This window comes from Battus philenor, unplaced genomic scaffold (assembly GCF_028537555.1).
Source record: "Battus philenor isolate CCGP_79_NKW_IND1 unplaced genomic scaffold, ilBatPhil1.0.hap1 SCAF_8, whole genome shotgun sequence".
In the NCBI taxonomy this organism is placed as follows: domain Eukaryota; kingdom Metazoa; phylum Arthropoda; class Insecta; order Lepidoptera; family Papilionidae; genus Battus; species Battus philenor.
In genome coordinates, this window is record NW_027181748.1 from 2851017 (window position 1) to 2871479 (window position 20463).

At 33.3% G+C, this 20463-nt stretch overlaps 1 protein-coding gene across 1 annotated transcript in view; it reads right to left on the bottom strand.

Moving 5' to 3' along the window:
* Positions 1-710: 710 nt before the first annotated feature.
* The window catches only part of superdeath (Suppressor of ER stress-induced death), a 57241-nt gene continuing 37488 nt past the window's right edge, over positions 711-20463 (bottom strand). The window contains exons 5-14 of the mRNA XM_068775032.1: positions 17250-17433; positions 16534-16690; positions 12824-13083; positions 12241-12442; positions 10569-10849; positions 6669-6868; positions 5911-6078; positions 5192-5335; positions 2728-2806; positions 711-1959 (exon numbers count right to left, since the gene is read on the bottom strand). Coding sequence (XP_068631133.1) covers positions 1795-1959; positions 2728-2806; positions 5192-5335; positions 5911-6078; positions 6669-6868; positions 10569-10849; positions 12241-12442; positions 12824-13083; positions 16534-16690; positions 17250-17433 — 1840 coding nt within the window. The 3' untranslated portion in view covers positions 711-1794. The remainder of the gene's footprint in view (positions 1960-2727; positions 2807-5191; positions 5336-5910; positions 6079-6668; positions 6869-10568; positions 10850-12240; positions 12443-12823; positions 13084-16533; positions 16691-17249; positions 17434-20463) is intronic.

A 20463-nucleotide genomic window follows, 5' to 3' on the forward strand; every position in this document is an offset into this window, starting at 1 on the left:
AAAATTTTTTTTTCACGATTTCCATTCCGCCCCTATACAGACTTTACATTTTTGTAATCTCATATTCCTACTTCAACGCAATATAGTTTCGAACTTAACCTCTTTCATCGAGGGAATATAAAAAAAATATTTTAAAATAAAAAGCGTTATATATAAAACAGAAATCGTTTATTTCGATCTTTAAATATACAAGCATTTCTTTAAAAATCTCGATATTAAACACATAGGCATGGAAAAAATTTAAAATAACATTTGAAAGAGTAGTAATAAATGCTTAAGCCTGCATTCCACTGTGAGTTCATTAAGAATACATTAATTTAAAAATTAATACGCCGATTTGTTAATTTTTACCTTCAATGTAAAAAAAATTAAATATTAATAATCAACAATAATTCAGTCAAGCAATGTAGGATTTGATATAAAAGCTATCTATAAATTTTATCAATAGAAATTATCAAGGATATAATTATCTTATATTATAATTTATATTGATGTTATATATTTTATAATAGATTTTGATGTTATTAAAAATACTGAACGTATATAATGGTCCGTATATTTGAATATATTTATTACTTTGAAATTAAGACTTCCAAGCATACAAAATGAGTTTTATTTCAATTAAATATGTACTAAATATTAAGTATGCGGAATAAATATACTAATGTTCAATTACAATTTATTGTTAATATAGATATTACCTTACCAATAACGATATTACCTTTCCTCATACAAAAATATTTTAGTAGACTACGTACATTTATTTTAATACATATATTAACTTTACTTATTTTAAAACATCAAAATTTTATTAAGCCAATTCGAAAACATCATTCAAATTAATTAGATTTACTCATTTTACAGTTTTCAACAAGCTATAGTACTTATTTTCGTATAAGAAAGAGAAAATAGAAATGCCAGTGGTATTGAAATAGATAACTTACTTAGCTTAACTTAACTATGTGTAAGAGTTAACTTATTTACGAGTACATACATTTCTAAGAACACATTGATATTTATGAAAAGAATTCTTGTTGAAAGTTGTGATAGATACATAAATATCTCCCGACATTTAATTAAGTGGTGCAAACGTAATGTCATATTGTGAACGTCCCTTTATTTTTACAAATGGCGCCGATGTCACTGTCAATATATAGATATACTGCAACGCTTCTTGACAAATTATTCTCAATAAATCTACATCATAAATGTCAAAGTATAGTAACATTTGGCGCCATTTGTAAAAATAAAGGTACATTTACATCATGACATTACTTTTGCGCCACCTGTTATATTTTGAAACAATCGTAACTATGAAGCTGAATTTTGAAATATGACATTTAATTTTCTTTCTGTTTTATTCCATAAAATTCTTTTTAGCTGTTGAAGTTCTCCATAATCAAATAAGTGATGTAATATTGTTATAATAACGAGTATTCGCTTACATCAACTGTGTTCTGGATGATGCTAATACGCAATTAACATTTATTGATAAATACTCACGGTCGAAAGGCAATGATATAGTTCAAATGTTTTTCACGTGACAAAAACCCAACTCAGTCATAGCATTTTCATATATCATATATCATCAAGTCACACGATATATCAGCTATATATATACGATAAGTATTTTATTGTAAATATTGATAATTCTTTTTTTTTTCCTTTTGGGAAATCCGTTGTGGATAAAACGTTCTAAAATCATAGGTGAATAATTTTAAATCGCACTGGGTTATGAAAAATCTTTTTGTGTATTTTTTTAAATTTTGCAAATGTAGTATAAACTATATCAGATCACGCATCGGAGATAGGTGGCGCTGATTTTTCAACCTCCAACAGCCAGTCGATAATGTCCTGATAATTACGCTGCATCCATTGCACGTTCGCAGCGGTTCTCTCCAGCACTTGCAGCACTGGCCTTCCCAATTCAGAGCACGACTCGTTTACAAACCTTTGCAGCTGTGAAAGGAGATATCACGTCATATTACCCTGACATACTAGTTAGGTCAATTATTGTATTAATGTAATATTTATTACGAGCGACGTGAATAATTGAAATTAAGTGAATAACTATTATAAATATAATTAATTATACATAAATATACTAGCAAATTACTTAAAACCGAGGAAGTCAAAGTTCGATCCTCTGAAGGGTCCTTGAGTCGAATTGCTAAACGCTTATTGAGTATTCAAAACAAGAGGTCCTTTCCCGAAGGCTTTTACGCCAGGTCACTCAAAAGAGCGCCTATCTAAGCAGTCTAAAGGCTCGGCGATGCCTCACTAATAAATAAAGAAGAGTGTCCCCAGACTGAATATTAGAAAAAAAAGCAGTAAATAAATAAAGGATAAGAATGATGAAAATAATAAAAAATACTGATTAACTGTGATATTAAAAATGTAAATCAATTACGACATAGATGGTAAGAAAATAAACGGGAATTAAAAATAAAATAATTGTTAAACAAAAGATAAAATAATAACTGTACAAATTTTAGAACTGAGGACCTAAAGCGAAAAAAGTGATTCGGTGTATGGAAAGAAATAAAAGATATATAGATATAGAAGGACGAAATATAAGTATGGAAAGTAATTAAAATTATTTAATAAATTGAAATGTAAACAAAGACCTTGATAGTGGTTTAAGGAGAGGCCCCAAAATCACAAAAAGAGCTCAGCGGCTCCTTAACCGATATTACATGTGATAATAATGCAACAGTATATATTTACCTCCTCATATTCATGCATTTGGTTCAACCTTCTCGTTACAACTTTCACTATGGAATTCATCGTAGATATGGAACCGACACTAAAAATAAAAAAAAATGTTACACAAATTACTAATAGTAAAAGTATAAATAAAATTATATATATATATATATATATATATATATATATATATATATGTATATATATATATACATGTACACATAAGTATTCGTCCACGCTCAACAATAGATTTTCATTAGACATACGATTATGAAATATGAAATATCCTTAGTTTAGAGGAGTCACTGTAATATCTAATAAATACAATATATATGCTACCGAAACCTCTGTACCAGGCTTTAGGTATGCGTGTCGGCCGCTCCGTTCCGTCAATCGACAGCGCTCATGCAATTTTTCCCCACCTCGCCGCTATTTCCTAAGGCGCGGTACCGCTGTTTCGGTAACACTATATTTCAATTATGTACATACATGGAAGAAGTAATTTTTTTGGAATATAACTCAAGTCAATAATAGGTCAAGTAAAATAATAAATTCTTTATAATTAGTTAAACTAATCAATAATACGTAACGTTGAGTTTAAATTTTATAGAATCATTTCTTTATTATTGTAATTTCCTTAACATTTTGAAGTTTACAACGCTATCTATCAGATTGCACGTACCATATACTTTTTTTCCTCGAAATCGACTAATTCTTTGTCATGAATCATTATTCTTGCATAATAAATATTAATTATTAGTCATTAATGCACGTAAACGTTTAAAATTTACTAATTAATAATATTATATTTGCAGAAAACTTCTTTCTTCTTTCTAAAAACGATAAGGCATATCCCGTTTAAAAATCTAATTTCTAAATAATATACCAAAACAAAACAGAATAATTAAATATGTACATGAGAATTAAAATTTTCCTTTTGAACATTTTTTATGTTTTAAGCCAACGCACGCTATTTTGTAGAATAACGTTTATTAAAATCTAAATGAAAATAATGCGAAGGAAGTATTTTGAAAAGGCATACGGCAAATTACGGTAAACTTTTATAAGGCAACAACTTAATTTTATTTCAATTATTTTATTTCTAATTCTCTTACTTCCTTTTACAGTTACATTTTATTTCATTTCATATTTATTTATTTCATTTATGTAAATACGTAATTTAATACATACGTGTACGTAATTTACGTAAATATTAAAATGTTTACAGGTTGATTATTTATAGGTTAAAAGTTTTAAAGGTTTTGTTTCATTTACTGTGAATAAATGTATTTTAAAACATATTCAAAAATCAAAGGTTTCAGAAATAATAAATATGTTTGAAATTCTTATTATCAAATATCTCTTGTATTGTTTCTGCGGGCTGATTTTGGTAACCATTTTGCGTCGGGGTGGATTACAATATATATTAAAATTATTTATGGTTGACTGTCTGTCGCTTCAGTTTTTGCATTACTAGAAATTGCCTGTCACATTCCTATACAAACAATTATTTAATGTCACATATTTCAAAGCCATTAAAAGTAACATAAAGGTACAGGGTAATTGTAAATGTGTAATAACCATAAATGTGTTTTCTAAGTGATCTGCAAAATCACCCCTTTAAAGCTTTTATACCATGACCAATCACCCTGTATAAATATTTGTATAATATTTTACTGTAGTTGCCACAGTGTTCACCCGCACAAAATAACGGCATGCTTTGATTAAAATCGACTCTCTTTGAACAATCATCTTGTTTGACTTGTGACTCGCTTTTAAGAAAACCGCTGCAAGGCAACACTCACTTGACGGAACATTGCAGTAGCAAAACACCGCTTTGACGAACGAAAGTTTTAAAAAAAAAACAGTGTGTCATTTGACAAGCCGCGCGCCTGTTAGAACTCTTTATAATTTTATACCCAAAAGTTAAAAAGTGATTGAATATTATAAATACAAATACATATGGAACAGCTATGCGGTTTACTTCACACGTGTGTTTTATATCAGTTAAGATAGTAAACTTTTCGACTCCTAAAATGTATGTAAATATATATTTTGTATCACAACCGATTTTATTGGATTGTTTAATTCATAAATTATTTGGTGAGGCCTATGTCTCAATGGACGTACTATGGCTAAAATGATAATTTAAATTTTTAATCGCAGATGCTATGCCGATGCCTAGCGGTTCCGAAGTATGTATCTTGGACCGCCAAGCGCAGATTTGAACGTCCATCTAAAAGGGGGGCAGATGACCTTTTTGAAGTCATCGGAGTACGCTAGATGCAAGCCTCTTCCAAGTAGTTGTTTTGGAAATGTATTGGAAAGTCTTATTTCAGAATGAGGACGTAAATCGTCACTTATTGTAAAACTTCCTTCAATTAAATTTCCAATTTTTACAGGTACAAAACACTTCAAGTGCTAAATCAAATTGTTTTTTTAAGTGACACTATAAAGTTGAAGTAGTGGGTGTAAAAGTACTTACTAATCCTTAAGTCTCTGCCAGTTAGCTCGAACAAAGTTGAAGGCGATAGGTTCTCCGATTGCGGAACTGGCGACCGCAGAAAACACTCTTACCGTGTCTTGCTTTCTAATACCGCTGTCATTACGTAAAGATAAATCTAAATATCTGCAAAAGAAAATTGAGTAATTCTAAGTTATACGAATTTATTAACAAAAATCTTTAAATTTATTTATTCATTCATAACAGCTTATAAAGACGGCAGACCATATGCCTCCCTGAAAGATCTTCACAATGATCGGTCTTGGGCTGCCTGTATCCAACGACCTCTCGTAACTTTAACTTTGTAATCAATTCATAATGGAAACCTATCCAGGCCGTGTCTATCTACTTGTGTTTGTCACGCGAGAACTTTGCGACCAACGGCAATCGGTTGCACAAGCGATGTATCCCGCTCTCTGAAAACGCTAGCGCTGGGAGCAAAAGTAGCGAAGAAAATGTCAACAACGCATCTATATTATATAATCCGGTGTTGGCGACCCTGAGAAATCCTCGCCGGCCTCGCCGATTGGTTTTGAAATAGTTTCGAAAGGCTCAAGATCAGATGACGGGTCAGATGGAGGCCGTCACGTACACATAAAAGAGGTAACAAAAGCAAATATCTGTGATCACAATCGTTCCATCTAGAAGAATTTTTGTTTAATAAAAAATTTTGTTTCGTCAATATCGTAGTTCAAGCATACCTATACAATAAATGCGGAGCTCTAGTACACCCCAGAACAGACAGAAGCAACTCTCTTTCGGACGGTGAGCTAGCGACGGTGAAGCGATCCCACGCGAAACGCCACTCGCGCGCACCACCTGTTTGCACGCCCACGCAGTACACCGTACTTCGAATATCAGCGTGAATTCTGAAAATATTTTATATAATATTTTTATTATTTTTCCAATTTGACACGTAGACTTCGTCAGTGAAAGTTTTACGGCAGAAACAAACAAAGTTAGTTAGAAGGTTTTAGGAACGATTTTTTGTTACAGTGCTTAGTAAGGTCGGTGAACAAAATTTCTTTTTTATCTCGAACGACGTATGATTAGACATATCGCCATTTCAAATGTAAAAATAATATGTTTGGAAGAAGAAATATCTTTAAATATTTCTTAAAAAATACTTGCAATGCTTAATTGATTGACAGACATTGCTTATGACACAACTAATTATATACTCATGGAATACAAAAAAATCTAACAATTTTTAAATAATTATGTACTGCAGCAAACCTTTGGATCTTTATAAACTTAGCCAGTCGTTTAAAAACAAACAGTACGTTTAGCGTCTAGACGTCTATTTTAAATTAAGAAACTTATTTTTATCAAATTTAGTAGTATCATTCAAGATGTCAGTATCATTCTTACTCATAATTTTACTATAGCATACCAAAAGAAGTATAATTTCAAAAATTTTTGATGACTACATATCTGTTAACAAATCTGGTTGACCTACTCGTTATAAGCGTCAGGATTTGGACTTAGCATCCAGTTGGTGTACATTCGCACGGCGTGCTCGAGGCATTCGACGTGCTGCAGGTGACAGGCGGTGGAGAGTAAATCTACGCGATGTTGCGCTCGTACCACGCTCTCGCCGTCCGCCACTTGCCAACCCAACTCCTGCACCGCGCCGGACACCAGACGTAGCACGTACCGCTGGAACCAAAATAAATTAATACCATTCATCTGGACACACAAGTCTTTGTAGACCAACGATCTATATCCTTATACAAAAACCAATTACCAGCTTCTAAAACTAATAATGAAAAGAAAGATTCTTGCTAAATTTAACTTTCATGGTGAATTTTCCAGAAACAAAAACTTTCCAGATTATCAAACAATCAACAACTGCATATCTACGTCATGTCCATATACAAAGACAATTACCAGCTTCTAAAACTTATAATGAAAAGAAAGATTCTTGTTAAGATTAAATAAGTAAATTAGACCTCAATTACTCTTGTGATGAATTTTCCAGAAATGAAAACTTTTGCAGATTATCAAACAATCAAGAACTGCAAATCCACGTCATGTCCATATACAAAGACAATTACCAGCTTCTAAAACTAATAATGAAAAGAAAGATTCTTGTTAAGATTAAATAAGTAAATTAGACCTCAATTACTCTTGTGATGAATTTTCCAAAAATGAAAACTTTTGCAGATTATCAAACAATCAACAACTGCATATCTACGTCATGTCCATATACAAAGACAATTACCAGCTTCTAAAACTTATAATTAAAATAAAATATGTTGACGAGAACAAATATATTAACTGTCTATGAGTCTTATGACTGGTTTTCCAGAAACACAAGCTTATGTAGACCATTAAGCAGTACAAAATAACATTCGTACGATAGATGAGCGTCGTATGATATATGATGTTGACTAGTTTAGCGGCAGTAGGCTACGCAGTAAAGATAGCCCCTGGAGCCTTTAGATTCTGAAGCAGAGGTCACAGACCGCCAAACGCAACGAAAGACGTCCACCCACAATGTGGACAGACAACTTTATTAAGATCCTCTGAAGACACTGGATGCCTATCGTTTCTGATATTGGAAATCTATGGAGAAGGTCAAGTCCAGCTGTGGACCTAATGCCGAAACGATAATGATGACAAGTAAGAAATTCAGCAACTCACAGTGATAAATAAAAAATATTCGGAAAGGCATTTGTAGTTAATTAAAGAATACACATTGTATATCTGGGTCAAATACTCAAGAATTCCAGAAACACAAGCAAAATAATATTTTGTTTTTGAAATGAAAAGTATCTGCAATAAATAAGAGTTGGTATTGTATTATGGAATCTAAATCTTCAGCGTTGGAATTATTTTAATATCATGACTTATAAAATTCAAACACGCTGTATGTTTAAATTTAAATTTTTGTTAAAAAAGTTTACATTATAAAAAATAATTGAGATGATGACAAAACTCTTGTAAAAACAAGACATCATTGCTTACATTTTAGTACAATTATAATTAAACAAACTCAAAATTTCTCCGTATTTAAATTTAGTTTTAAATGCGGAGAAATGTAGTCAGACGCATAAGTCGTGTTCCGCTTGTCAGGTTTTTCATGTTTATCGGATACAGCGCTCATGTCTAAAGTATTCTACATTAGTTAATAGCTAATAAATATTAAAGAACATATTGAATTACGTACGGAAATGCTATAATCTTTTTACAATACAATTGATAGGCTTTATTGATTAGACCATTAATGTATTCAATTAAACACATGATTATAAATATTGGATCACTTACGAAGACCAGAAGTGCGAGTACGAGTCTTAGGCATGAAATATTTTATTGCTGCCCAAATAACGAACCAATATTTAAATGAAATATTTTATTTTCTCATTTAAAATATTAAAAAATTTTATAAATCGATTCTAGATAATATTTCAGACGTATTATTTCGACTTATTTATATCGATTTTCATATATTTAATCGATTCAGACCATATATGCCCAATGCAAGGCTTGGGCCTTTACTAAAGATATCTTTGGAAGGATATACAATAATCGACACAATTAGCAGACAGGTTGGCGATCGCAATGTGGTATTTTGATACTCAGAGAACGCTACAAACTTGCTTATGAGCAGAAACAATCCTATATAATTAATGCACAAAGTGTCTATAATTATACAAGACTATATACAAGGAATCGAACCCGCGACCTACAATTGAAAGTTTCGTTCCCCTACCGCTGAGCTACCTCTGCTTAATGTCATCTATTTAGTAATTTTTTGTATCATAGTTATATTTAGTTGTTCTATTTGTTTCTAAAACTCTCATTTAAGTATATGTTTATAAGTAACGATTTATTTATTTATAATTAGTATAGGATATAGATAGATATCATATGTTTGTATAACCAATTTACTTTTTTATAGCAGTTGGTCAGTCTCAAGGTAAAGGGAGATAAAGGAGTCCGCCTTCACAAAATTAATAAAAGGGTTATTTATGGATAAATGAATAAATGACTAGAACGGAAAAAAAGAAATAAAAGTATAGTAGAGTCAATCTATGGCAACGAAAAAGCGAAAAAAAATTTCGTTTATTTGAAAATATTTGGTAATTTACAAACGACAAAAAAAAATAAACTGTGTCAATAAGCCAAAAAAATGTCTGGTATATTTTAAATGGTACAGTTTATCGTACTTTTAGATATATTTATATCTAATAACAATCGATAAAGGAATTTAATCAAATTGTGTCATATATTTATCTACATAAGGTTAATGATTAACAAGTTATTGTATATAATTGTGATAAAATTTAATTGCAAATCATCTATTGTTTAACTATATCATCAATACATGATAAATTAAAATCGATTTATTTTACCTGAATAATGAATTACTAGTACTAGTGACATCTAGTGATACAAACGAAATTAAGATTTGTGCGACCAGTACTGCCATCTAGTATTATTTAGATAAAACTTACTAAAACAGCCGCGAATAGAAACAAAAATAGATTTTGTTTCTATTAAATTTTTTGATAATCTTTAGTTTATTACCAGAATATATAATTGTTAGAAAAAAGTAAACAACAACTTTATAAAGAAATAAATCAATCCATTGCAATTTACCATACCGTGGCTTTAATTAGAAATGTGTACCGTATTTTTGATTTCATGTATTTACTGAATTGCCAACTTAACGTCATAAAAAATCCAGAAAAATAAATATCACTATTCAGTATGATTATATAAAGGTGTAACAGCGTTAAACGAGTACACAGCCCACTTGTCAGCACGCTTAGCCCTTAAATGCATGACTTTTATTTATACTTTTAACAAATATATATTTTGCAGATAGCTACACTACAATGCAGAGAAAAATATATTTATATATGTATAATAATTCTATGCTTATTTAATTTTTTTTTCAAAACCTTATGCTTATACCGTTTAAGTGGTATGTTGCAAATTTTCATCATTATGCATTTAAGGGTTAAAAAAACCTTTTACACCTATTTCTAATTAACCTTATTAAGTGACCATTCTGAAGTATATCATATTCATTTTTTTCTGTAGTAATGCGACATGCACTATAAAGTCAGAGGGCAAATGGTAAACAATAATTAATTTTAATGTATAGATAGTAATAAAAACATTTTTAACGCTTTTTCATATTATATTATCATTACGCTATTCATTATTTCTGAAACCGTTAACTTTTGTATATGGTGTATCATACATTGACATGAGCTATATATTCACTCTTTTAACCATTTTAAATCTACATTCAATCATCTTGTATACAATAAACTACATATAAACAATAGACAACAAATTGATTAACTTTTTATATTTGATATTATCTATATTAGAAACTAACCTTGTATTCTAGATAATATGCACCCTTAGAGAGCATTGTGTCGATATAACCCAAGGCCACCAGACCTGCCTTCCAAGGCACATAGCTTCTCTCGTGGGTCAGGTAGCTGGTTATGTCCAGAGCCGTCTTGTAGTCCAAACGTCCCGAGAGTGCCAAGTTCATTGCATCGTCAATAATCTGTGCTCGGTTTATTGGATGAATCTCTTGGAATCGAGTCCGATCATTAAGAATCTTTATAAGAAGCTCCCAGTTGTGACGGTCATAATTGATTCGGTAGAATCCTGGAACCAAAGATACGTATTACATAAAAAATAAAACAAAACTATTATAAAACACCGATACAAAAAATTTCTATAATTTCTTTTCTTAATATAATAGATTAAATAGACCACACGTCTCAATTAGACGGGACAGAATAGCCTTCAAGACCTTCTTCGATTCAGTTCTTATCTTATCGAGTCAAATCGCCATTCTCGTATTGGCCTTTTTTGTTTGCTGAATATCTAGAAGTCAAACCTAGCTAAATCGGGTACCAATACTGTGCCTACGTTAATTTTTATGTTAATTTTTTTAAACAGAGCGATTTTGGCACCAATATAGACTTCACGCGTATGAGATATAAAATATCGTTTAAATTGTTTTGGGCTGTGTTTGGGCAACAGAGACTTGGCATATGTTATAAACATTCCTACCAACATAAGAAAAAAATGCTCTGGAAATTTTAAAAAAAATTTCATCTTACTTTTTGAACACAGAGTATATCTATAAACAAATATATCATACGTACAGGAAAATGTTTTTTAGTTATTGGTCTGCGTCCATAGCTAAATGGAATTTTATTATTTATCCCGGTTTATCTCGGTTAAAATGTGGTCACTTTATTCTCGATACAAGGTCAAATGGATCAATAAACTTAATTCATTATAATTAATACGGAATAGCATTCGTTAGAACTTTGATAGTCTTATAGTTAAAAGCTATACATTTAACGGAATAGTACAAGATCAGAAAACATCTCATAGAAACCGGCGTACATATTTTATATCTAATACGGAATAATACAATTTTTAAGAATAACGCAGTTCAAGTATTTGTAAGTTTTATCGCTTTGTTTACGATTTTTTATGTTTTTATAGATTATTTAAAAATAATAACAAATTGATAGAACCGTTCCGGAATTTTGCGTTGAACAATACAATAATAATAATATATGTATATATATATATATATATATATATATATACTATTGTATTGTTGAACGCAAAATTCGTAATTATGTGTTTTGTTTTTTTCATTCCTCATATAAAAATATATAAAAGATAAAAACAAATTGATGCAACAACAATAGTATATATATATTATTGTAATTTCCGACTGTCTCGATATATAAATAAAGCAAACTGAGATTGGGAGAATCGTTGTGTTCTTGGCACTTGAGTCGATATGTAATACATTCTTTATAAATCTTTATCGCCATCATCATGTTCAGGGTCCGTTCATCAGGCTTGCCATGAAGATTGCCACGATGATTCTTTTGACCGCATCGTCCATCGGCTCTCGGTCGCCACTGTACAACCTTTCGGCCCAGACGGTCCGTTACAAATATAGCCAATCACATTTATTTCTGATAACTCAAACAAAAATGTGATGTAAATGACATTAAATCACTAACCTGTTTGCTGTATGTTAGCTATCATCCAATCACTAGGATCTATGGTGATGTTCTTAACCACAATCGATCTTTCACCTCTCAACCATAGTTTAGGTCGTGTCGACTCGAAGTCTTTCTCAGACGCAGTTGTATAGGATACTGGAATCCACCAAACAGGTGATTTTTGATCGTCTATCGTATTGTTGATAAGAATAAATCTTTCCTGAAATTAATAAAGTTGAATAAATAAATTATTTTATTCCACCTCGAGACAATCTGCCCATATCTTAAGGGTTTGCAGAGGAAACCACAGACTGGCAAGTGCGGCATATAACATCAACTCACAAGGTGATGAGACGATTGGGGGGCGCTGCACGCAAGCCGTTTCCAACCACTCCTATAGAAAATCTATAGGGAGTCCTATGTCTTGCAGTGAATGCTTTACAGTTGATATGATGATAATTAATCCTCGTCAAATGTGAGAATAGAAAAAAAAATTAAAGTGATAATAATATATATATAGCTAAAATTATATATGTAGTACTTAAAAGAATAGATAGAATTTCCTAAGATTAGATGGATAAATAATAAAACATATGAAAACCTGTTTGAACTCGATATCGCCACTCTTGTAGTCTCTTGTAATTGTGAGAACAGGGAAGCCAGTCTGCAGGGTCCAAGAGTCCATCACCACGGCTACGTCCGCGTCGAAGGCCTTCGCCTCCCGTGCGGCGTTGGTAAGCGCACCCCACAGGTCCCGCTGCTCTGCGTCGCAGAACTTACGTGCGTTAAGATATGCGGTGATGCCCGCGTTGAACACGGAGCCCGTTAAAAAGTGATTCATCATTCGGAGAATCGCTGATCCTGGAAATTTAAATCGGAATATGCTCGGAGAGTTCTCGTCAAATGTTTTCCAAGAAAAGCAGTGTAATAAAATTAAATATATACATTTGAAAAAGGGATCGAAGGTCAATATTAAAATCCTGAAGGTAAATGATATATATATATATATATATATGTGTGTGTGTGTGTGTAACTTTAGGTTTCGTACCGGAAAGTAATGTCGCTTTCTTAATTTTTAACAAGTTTTCATTTCTAATTAACAATATATTCACCTTCGTTATCAACAACCTTTTGTCAACAAGTATACAAATTTTTAATAGCGGAGCGGAGAAAAAAATTCAGTCGATTTTCCTGTAAAATATGTCGACAGAAACCACATTAATTTCCGGTCTCCTAATATCTCCTAATATTATAACCTCTTTTTATATCTTATAACTAATTACATAATAAGTACTACTAATAAGTACTATGTCATTGCCACATTTTTACACCTGCCTGCTTGTTATGGTAAAGAATGCATAAAAGTGTACATAAATAAATAATCGATCAGTGGTTATTAAAATTAAAATTTAATGTCTCTTAGAAAAACAATACCCATATATACAAATAAATGAAATCCAATATCCCTCGGTTACACCCGAAAAAAGGTTACAGTAAATTTTAGTCACGTTTCGCCAAGGACATTGGTTTTATGTGAGAGGCCATTTTAGGTATACAACGCATTAAATTTTCAAGTTTGACTTTCGTACGTGTGAATCGAAAATAAGACAAATTTAAATCAAGTACCAAGAAGAATTTACGCGAGTCGATAACTATGGAAGAATATGCAGTATTCGCCACACTTGACCGGCAGGTTGACGGTTTCAGTGGGGTATTTTGGTACGCAGAGAACTCTGCTTCCCATCTTTTGTGAGCATTGGCAATCCTATATATTATATTTAATACGTAAAGAGTGAATTATATAAGATCGCAAGTCTCAGTTCTCTACCGCTGGGCTACCGCTCTTACGTACGTCCAAATAATTCTCAAGTACATATATCATGATCACTTAATGATAATACGGTATGGTACCCCGGCTTTTGATTTGGCACGTAACGCAATAAGACAACGAAAATATTTTGTTAAGTGCAGACGAAATACATATATATATGTACATATATATAAATATATAAATATATTTCAATCAAAACCCCATTCGAGTCGCGGTGGATTATTGTTTATTGTATCCTTTGGAAATCTGATATATCCCTTTAGGATTTGATTTCCACAACAGGATATGGTAAGCTTGTACGGCTTTACGATATCCAATTGTATGATTGTCTTTATTTGTGTAATTTCACTATTTTTATAAGACTTCATTGATGACAAGTCTTTCTTATTGTCCTTTCAGGGCTACCCATATATATCTACTATGGGGTGATACCGAAATCGCCATGCTAGGCAGGTGGATCTTCTGGAAACTTGTTAGTGAGCAATTGCAATCCTACATAATTAATGCACATTTAATTGTATTCTGGGTATCGAACCCGTGACCACTGATATCTACGCTACCATTGCTTTTACCTACGATTGGGTAATTTTTAACTTTATCATTATATCACAGTATTGCACCCGGCATTTGATATGGCACGTAAGGCAGGATAATGCTTAAGATAATTCTGATAGATAGGGTTTTTCTAGTGTTGTCTTTATCGCACACTGCCTTGTCAACATGGTATGTACAAGGAGCAGTCAAAAATTACTTTATTCGTGAAAGAATAATATTTCCAAAGATTTTATTATCTCTGTGTGCCAAATCAAACGCCTGGTAACTACACTTTGAAGTCATTTAATGGCCCCATGGGATACCTACTATAATTTTCGAGAAATAAACCAAAAAATATTAACCCTAAAATAAATAAACACTAAATGTTATACAGAAAATTTGCCACAAAGAAAGTAGCTCATTCATTAATAAAAATTAATCAACGAACGGAAAGTAAAAGCATTAAAGCAATAAAAAGAAACAAGAACCTTAATTTTACGATACGTAATATCTTTAATCAAAAATTACGTCACACCGAAGGATATTTGATTTAAGAGCTAGATTTTAACAATCCTGGTTTTGTTGAGTGTTTTCTTTGTCACACAGTATTTCAACTGCTTAGTATGTACACTACTGTTATCAAAAAATAAGGTGAAATTATCATTTAAAACTCCCGAGCACTAGGAAGACAGGTATTTTTTCCTGGGTTGGTAGTACTGTCTGTAACATTTACCAATTGTCTATTTGTCAAAAGTTGTAATATTATTGGATTCTGTCTAAGGATGCAAAAAAAACTCGACGAATATCGTTCCACAACCACCGTGTTATCCTAATTTGGCTCCGTGCGACTTCAGGCTATTCAGCAAGCGCAATAGGCCAATGCGAGGACTCCGTTTTCATTGTGGAGATAATAACCGATATGAAGAGGATCTTAAAGGCTATACTGGAAAAAGACTATTCCGACTGTTTTAAGGATTGGAAAAAGCGTTGACAAAAGTACATTACACACATATCTAAATATATTTTATCGGACGAGAATTACTTTGAAGGGAATTAAATTGATTTGGAAGAATAAATAAAGAGTTTATAAACAAATTCACTGTACTTTTTTATCACAGCGTTATATGTAGTTAAAACCGTTTTGTTTATAAAGGTTACTATTTGCGACATGCAAAATTATATCTTGTGTACTAAAAGTTATGTGTTATTATCGTAAAGTACAGATGGTCACTGGAAATTTCAAGTTCTGGAGTTGACTTCACAGACCGATAAACACAGTGCATGATGTTTATCCACGTTTAGACCACTTTGTCGAGGTTGTCACAAAACACTGGATGATTATATCTATGCTATGATTATATAAATAAAAATTACAATATTCGAACATGACTATAAAAAAGCGTAGGCCACGCCACGCATTACCAGTCCAAGACGCACGGGTACAGAAAGGAAGGAAAAGACGCCTCCCAAATAAACCAGGGAGGGCACACAAACAAGTCGCCTACAAAGTGATACGCCCAAGCAAGAGGGTAAATCGAAAAGAAGCCAGCCAGAAGAAGAAGATCACCCGCGAAGCAGCGGTGACCAGCGGTGGGGACAATGACAACACACCGAGAAATACGCAGCAGACTGACGCGCCAGGAGGCGCAAAAAGTTTTTAAGTAGTAACTTAAGGTTAGGAAATAAGTTTGATAGTGAACCCTAAGTTATGAAATTATAAAAGCTATCCAAGGCTAACAAATAGGTTTCAACGATTATGAATAAAGATAGATAAAAAGGGGATTACAATAATTATAAATAATTTAGTTCCAATGAAAATGTAAGTTTCTGTAAAATTGCGAGAAAAAAATGTTTATTACATTATTGATAAAAACCTGTGGTCGTATATGCAACCCATCTCACCTGTAATTGATATTTATAAATACTAAAGCAAGTATAAACGGTACCTTTTCCATAAGAAATCTTATCAAAAATAGCTCCTATTTCTTCAGGGTTTCCAACTTCGACCGAAATCTGATGCGATGACGTAAGAGCGTCTAGTTTGAAGACGCTTTGCACTTCGTTCAAGACGAACACTTCAATCAGCTTCCACGTCTTCTCCACCTGTGGTAAAATTAATTTATTTATATCTTCGCAGTTAGTTCAGAGCCTAGATGCTTGCTGCAGAAGCTAGGCCTCTACCAATGATATCTATGGTTGAATATATCATAATCGCCTCGCTTGGTAGGCGTGTTAGCGATCGCTGTACGGTATCATGGTACGCAGAGGACGCTGCTACGCATCACTTAAAAGCTTATTTATGAGCAGTGGTAATCCTATATAATTAATGCACAAGTATGAATCGTATAAACTTGTATCCCGGGAATCAAACCAGCTATCTACGATCAAAAGTCCCAGTCCTATATCGCTGGGCTACAAGTGCTCAATTTCATTTATTTAGCAGTTTGTAAGTACTAATATTAGTTTGTGAAATAGTAATAGTTTGTGTAATAGTAGTGTGAAAATAATATAAATAAGTCATTAAATTTACAATATAATTTAATTGATGTAGTCTCAAGTTGAGTTCTTTTAATATTTTTCTATTAACTTATGGAAAGGACGTTTGAAATATATGACAACTGCTTCTTAATCAAATATAAAAATGTGAACTTATTATACTCACTGCATCAACAGCAACATACTCCACGTAGCTGGCGAAGCCTTCGTTGAGCCAGATATCGGACCACCAGGCAGGCGTTACCAAGTTCCCGAACCATTGATGAGCAATCTCGTGCGCCACGACAGACGCGACACGCGCTTTTGCAGTAGTTGGTGATACGCCTTCATCGTACAGCATTGCTATTTCCCTGTTCACGAATTAATCTTTATAATTATAATTTCTGCTAGGTTGTCCACTGCTGAACATAGATCTTGCCCAGAGATTTCCAACAGGACCGAATTGAAGCTACTATTATCCAGCATTATTTGACAACCTTCAGTTACAAGATCGTTTGTCAACCTGGTGGGTTTAAACGAAAGTGAAACAAAAAAAACAAACTAACTATACCATCTTGTTAAATGCCTTCTATTAGATCAATAGATGAAATTATAATATTAAAATTAAGATACACATAAAATAGTCACAAGAGCTAGAGCTAAGTAATAAAGTTAAGAAAGAATCATTTCTTTCACCTTTTGGGCAAGACCGTGGTTCATCTAATTACCAGTTGTCCCACATTTGGCGCGTTACGGGTTAAGTACCAGCTTCTATTGCACGAAAGAATAGAAGAAGGGAACGTGGCCTCTTTGGTGAGCAAAGAAGAAAGCCGCCAGACCTTTCTAGATTACTTGCAGAAGGCAACAGGCAACGCGATAAAAGGCAACAGAACGCAGAAATAGTCGAGAAAAAAAAGAAGGTAACAAAATGTGATAAAGAAGTCAAGTGATATAATATTGTGATATACACATAAGTAATAGAAAATTACTAGAATTATTTGTAAATTTGTAAAGTAGCACGAGGAATGGCGAAGCAAAAGAAGCGAGAAGTGAAAGGTAAAAAAGTGAATTAGAATGAAAGATAACGCGAAGCAAAAGAGAAGAATAGGACATGTTAAGATGAACATAAGAAGAGTGGGCACACAAAAATTTTATGTTAATAAATAATTAAATAAATATTGTCTCTCTCCACTTAATATCCTTGTGGATAGAGATCCCACGCTGTGCTTTACTGTACGTTACCTCACCATAAACTATAAAAAAAATACGGTTCTCCCTGTGTTTTGTTGTACAACATTGGTTAATTTAAAATGTGACATATTGCTGTACGTCCAAAAGTTAGACCAAAGCTGTCAAATTCGAAGGTAGCACGAGTAAATTGAAAACTTGATTAACAAGGTATTGTGATTTAATCTAGCCAAAGCCTGATACACACATAGTGTTTTTCAAGCCAACTCATTAACAAATGTATACATTATTTATGTTCATACAGACTCATATGACAGACCGTAAATATATATTAAGGCAGTATTGTGTGGACTTGGAATAGGGTACTTTAGTTTCAAATAGAACATTAGAATATTATTATCATCTACGAGATCAAAGGAGAAAAACTACAAATGCTACAAAATTGCTTAATGGCATGTATCTGAGCTTGTTACAAACCCGTCAATTGACAGATGTGTAGCATTCATGTGAGAATGCTTCTTATAATTATACACTAGCCACATCTGCGTGTGATACTCCCTGTTATATTTTATTTATTTTTTGTTACGATATACTGTTCACAATTAAACGTAACGTACATTCAAGTATATTTACATATACGGTCAATTAATACATTGTACAATCAATGAACAACGTAATAACGGTTCTTGATGATTTATTAACTTTTTATATTTAATTGCAACAGACCAATAACTTTCAACAGTACGGAGTAGTTAATATAATTATTTCAGAGTACGTAATACATTAAATGAAGCGATCATTAGGGAATATTTTTTGCATATTGATCTATAGTAATGTAAAGAAACGACATAGGCTCGTGAATTGGCAGGGTAAAGTGGCAACGAATAGGCAAAATAGCGCGTAGAATGAATTAGCAGATTGAAGTGGCAGCGGATGGGCCAAATAGTGCGTAAAACAGATGGCCACTAAGACCACAAGATTCTAGAGTAGAAAAGCGTTGCAGAGGACCTATTGTATATCTCTGAAGGAGGCCTATGTTCAGCAGTTGACATCTTACGGCTGATATAATGGTGAAAATGATAATTGTAATGCAACAATAGTTATACAAAATCTGAAACGCAAGTGTTACATAGAAATTATTACTAATCTTTACCGATATGAGTAAAGTGTTGTAAACACATGTTTGAAAATAACAAGTATAGATCTAAATTAAACGACACCCCAAACATAAATGGCCCCAGCGGTGAGCTCAATGAAGCGTTCTATGACATAGCCGCTTGTGATCGATTAACACCCCCTTTGTAAACCATCGCCTCGTTTGCTCCTTTTGTTACGTCCATAGATTTTATCTATAGCTATATAAAATTTATTTCACATACAAACTATGCGTCGTTAGATAAATTGATTCATTGTTATTATTAACAACTTGTTTACCATTGCTTCCACTGAATAATAGGGCAGAAGTTGCTTAAGATGGAATACCCACTGAAAAGCACAGGCTTTCTCCAAAGATCTCCACGAATGCAGCGATCTTCTTCTTCGCCCGCGATCGTGATTATATCGTCACTATCGTCCTGACTGACGACATAGTCAAGGTCGGAATAGGTAACCGCGTCTCATGGTGCTCCCCTACCATAAACTAGGCCTTCGGAGTCACGGGAGTTTAGGGTTCCACTAGCTTCGGCGACTCTGAGGCGGACGATGGTTCGACGTGGTCTCGAACCATCGTGATAGCACCACGAGAGTTTCGGGGGTAGCGTATATACGCATACCCCGGGACGGTCTATCGAAAAAATAGCACGGCGCGAGGGAAGACCGCGTGGCGATCCCTGACCAGGAGATACTGCGGTCCCCCGTATAGCGCAGAGGGCTACCACCGGGGGGGGTTTTAGTGGGTAGAGATCCCAAATACCCCCTGTCCTCCCCCCAGAGGCGGGGCATCTTGAACACCGGGAGATTTCCCCCAGCGAAACAAAAAAAAAGGTAGCCGCGTCTACTGGCTCGTGGTCGCTAGTCGAGTACCTTCCAACCCTTACAGCAGTAGATTCCAGGAGCGATTTGCCTCGCTCACTGCCAATTAAGACTAGCAATTCCTCCTCCTCCTGACCTCGTCGATCATTATAACGTAAACAATCCACGGATTAATGGTTCAGTATCTAATAAACAACAGGTGTTTGAAAATGTATTTTATCTCCACAAAAACAACACCGATT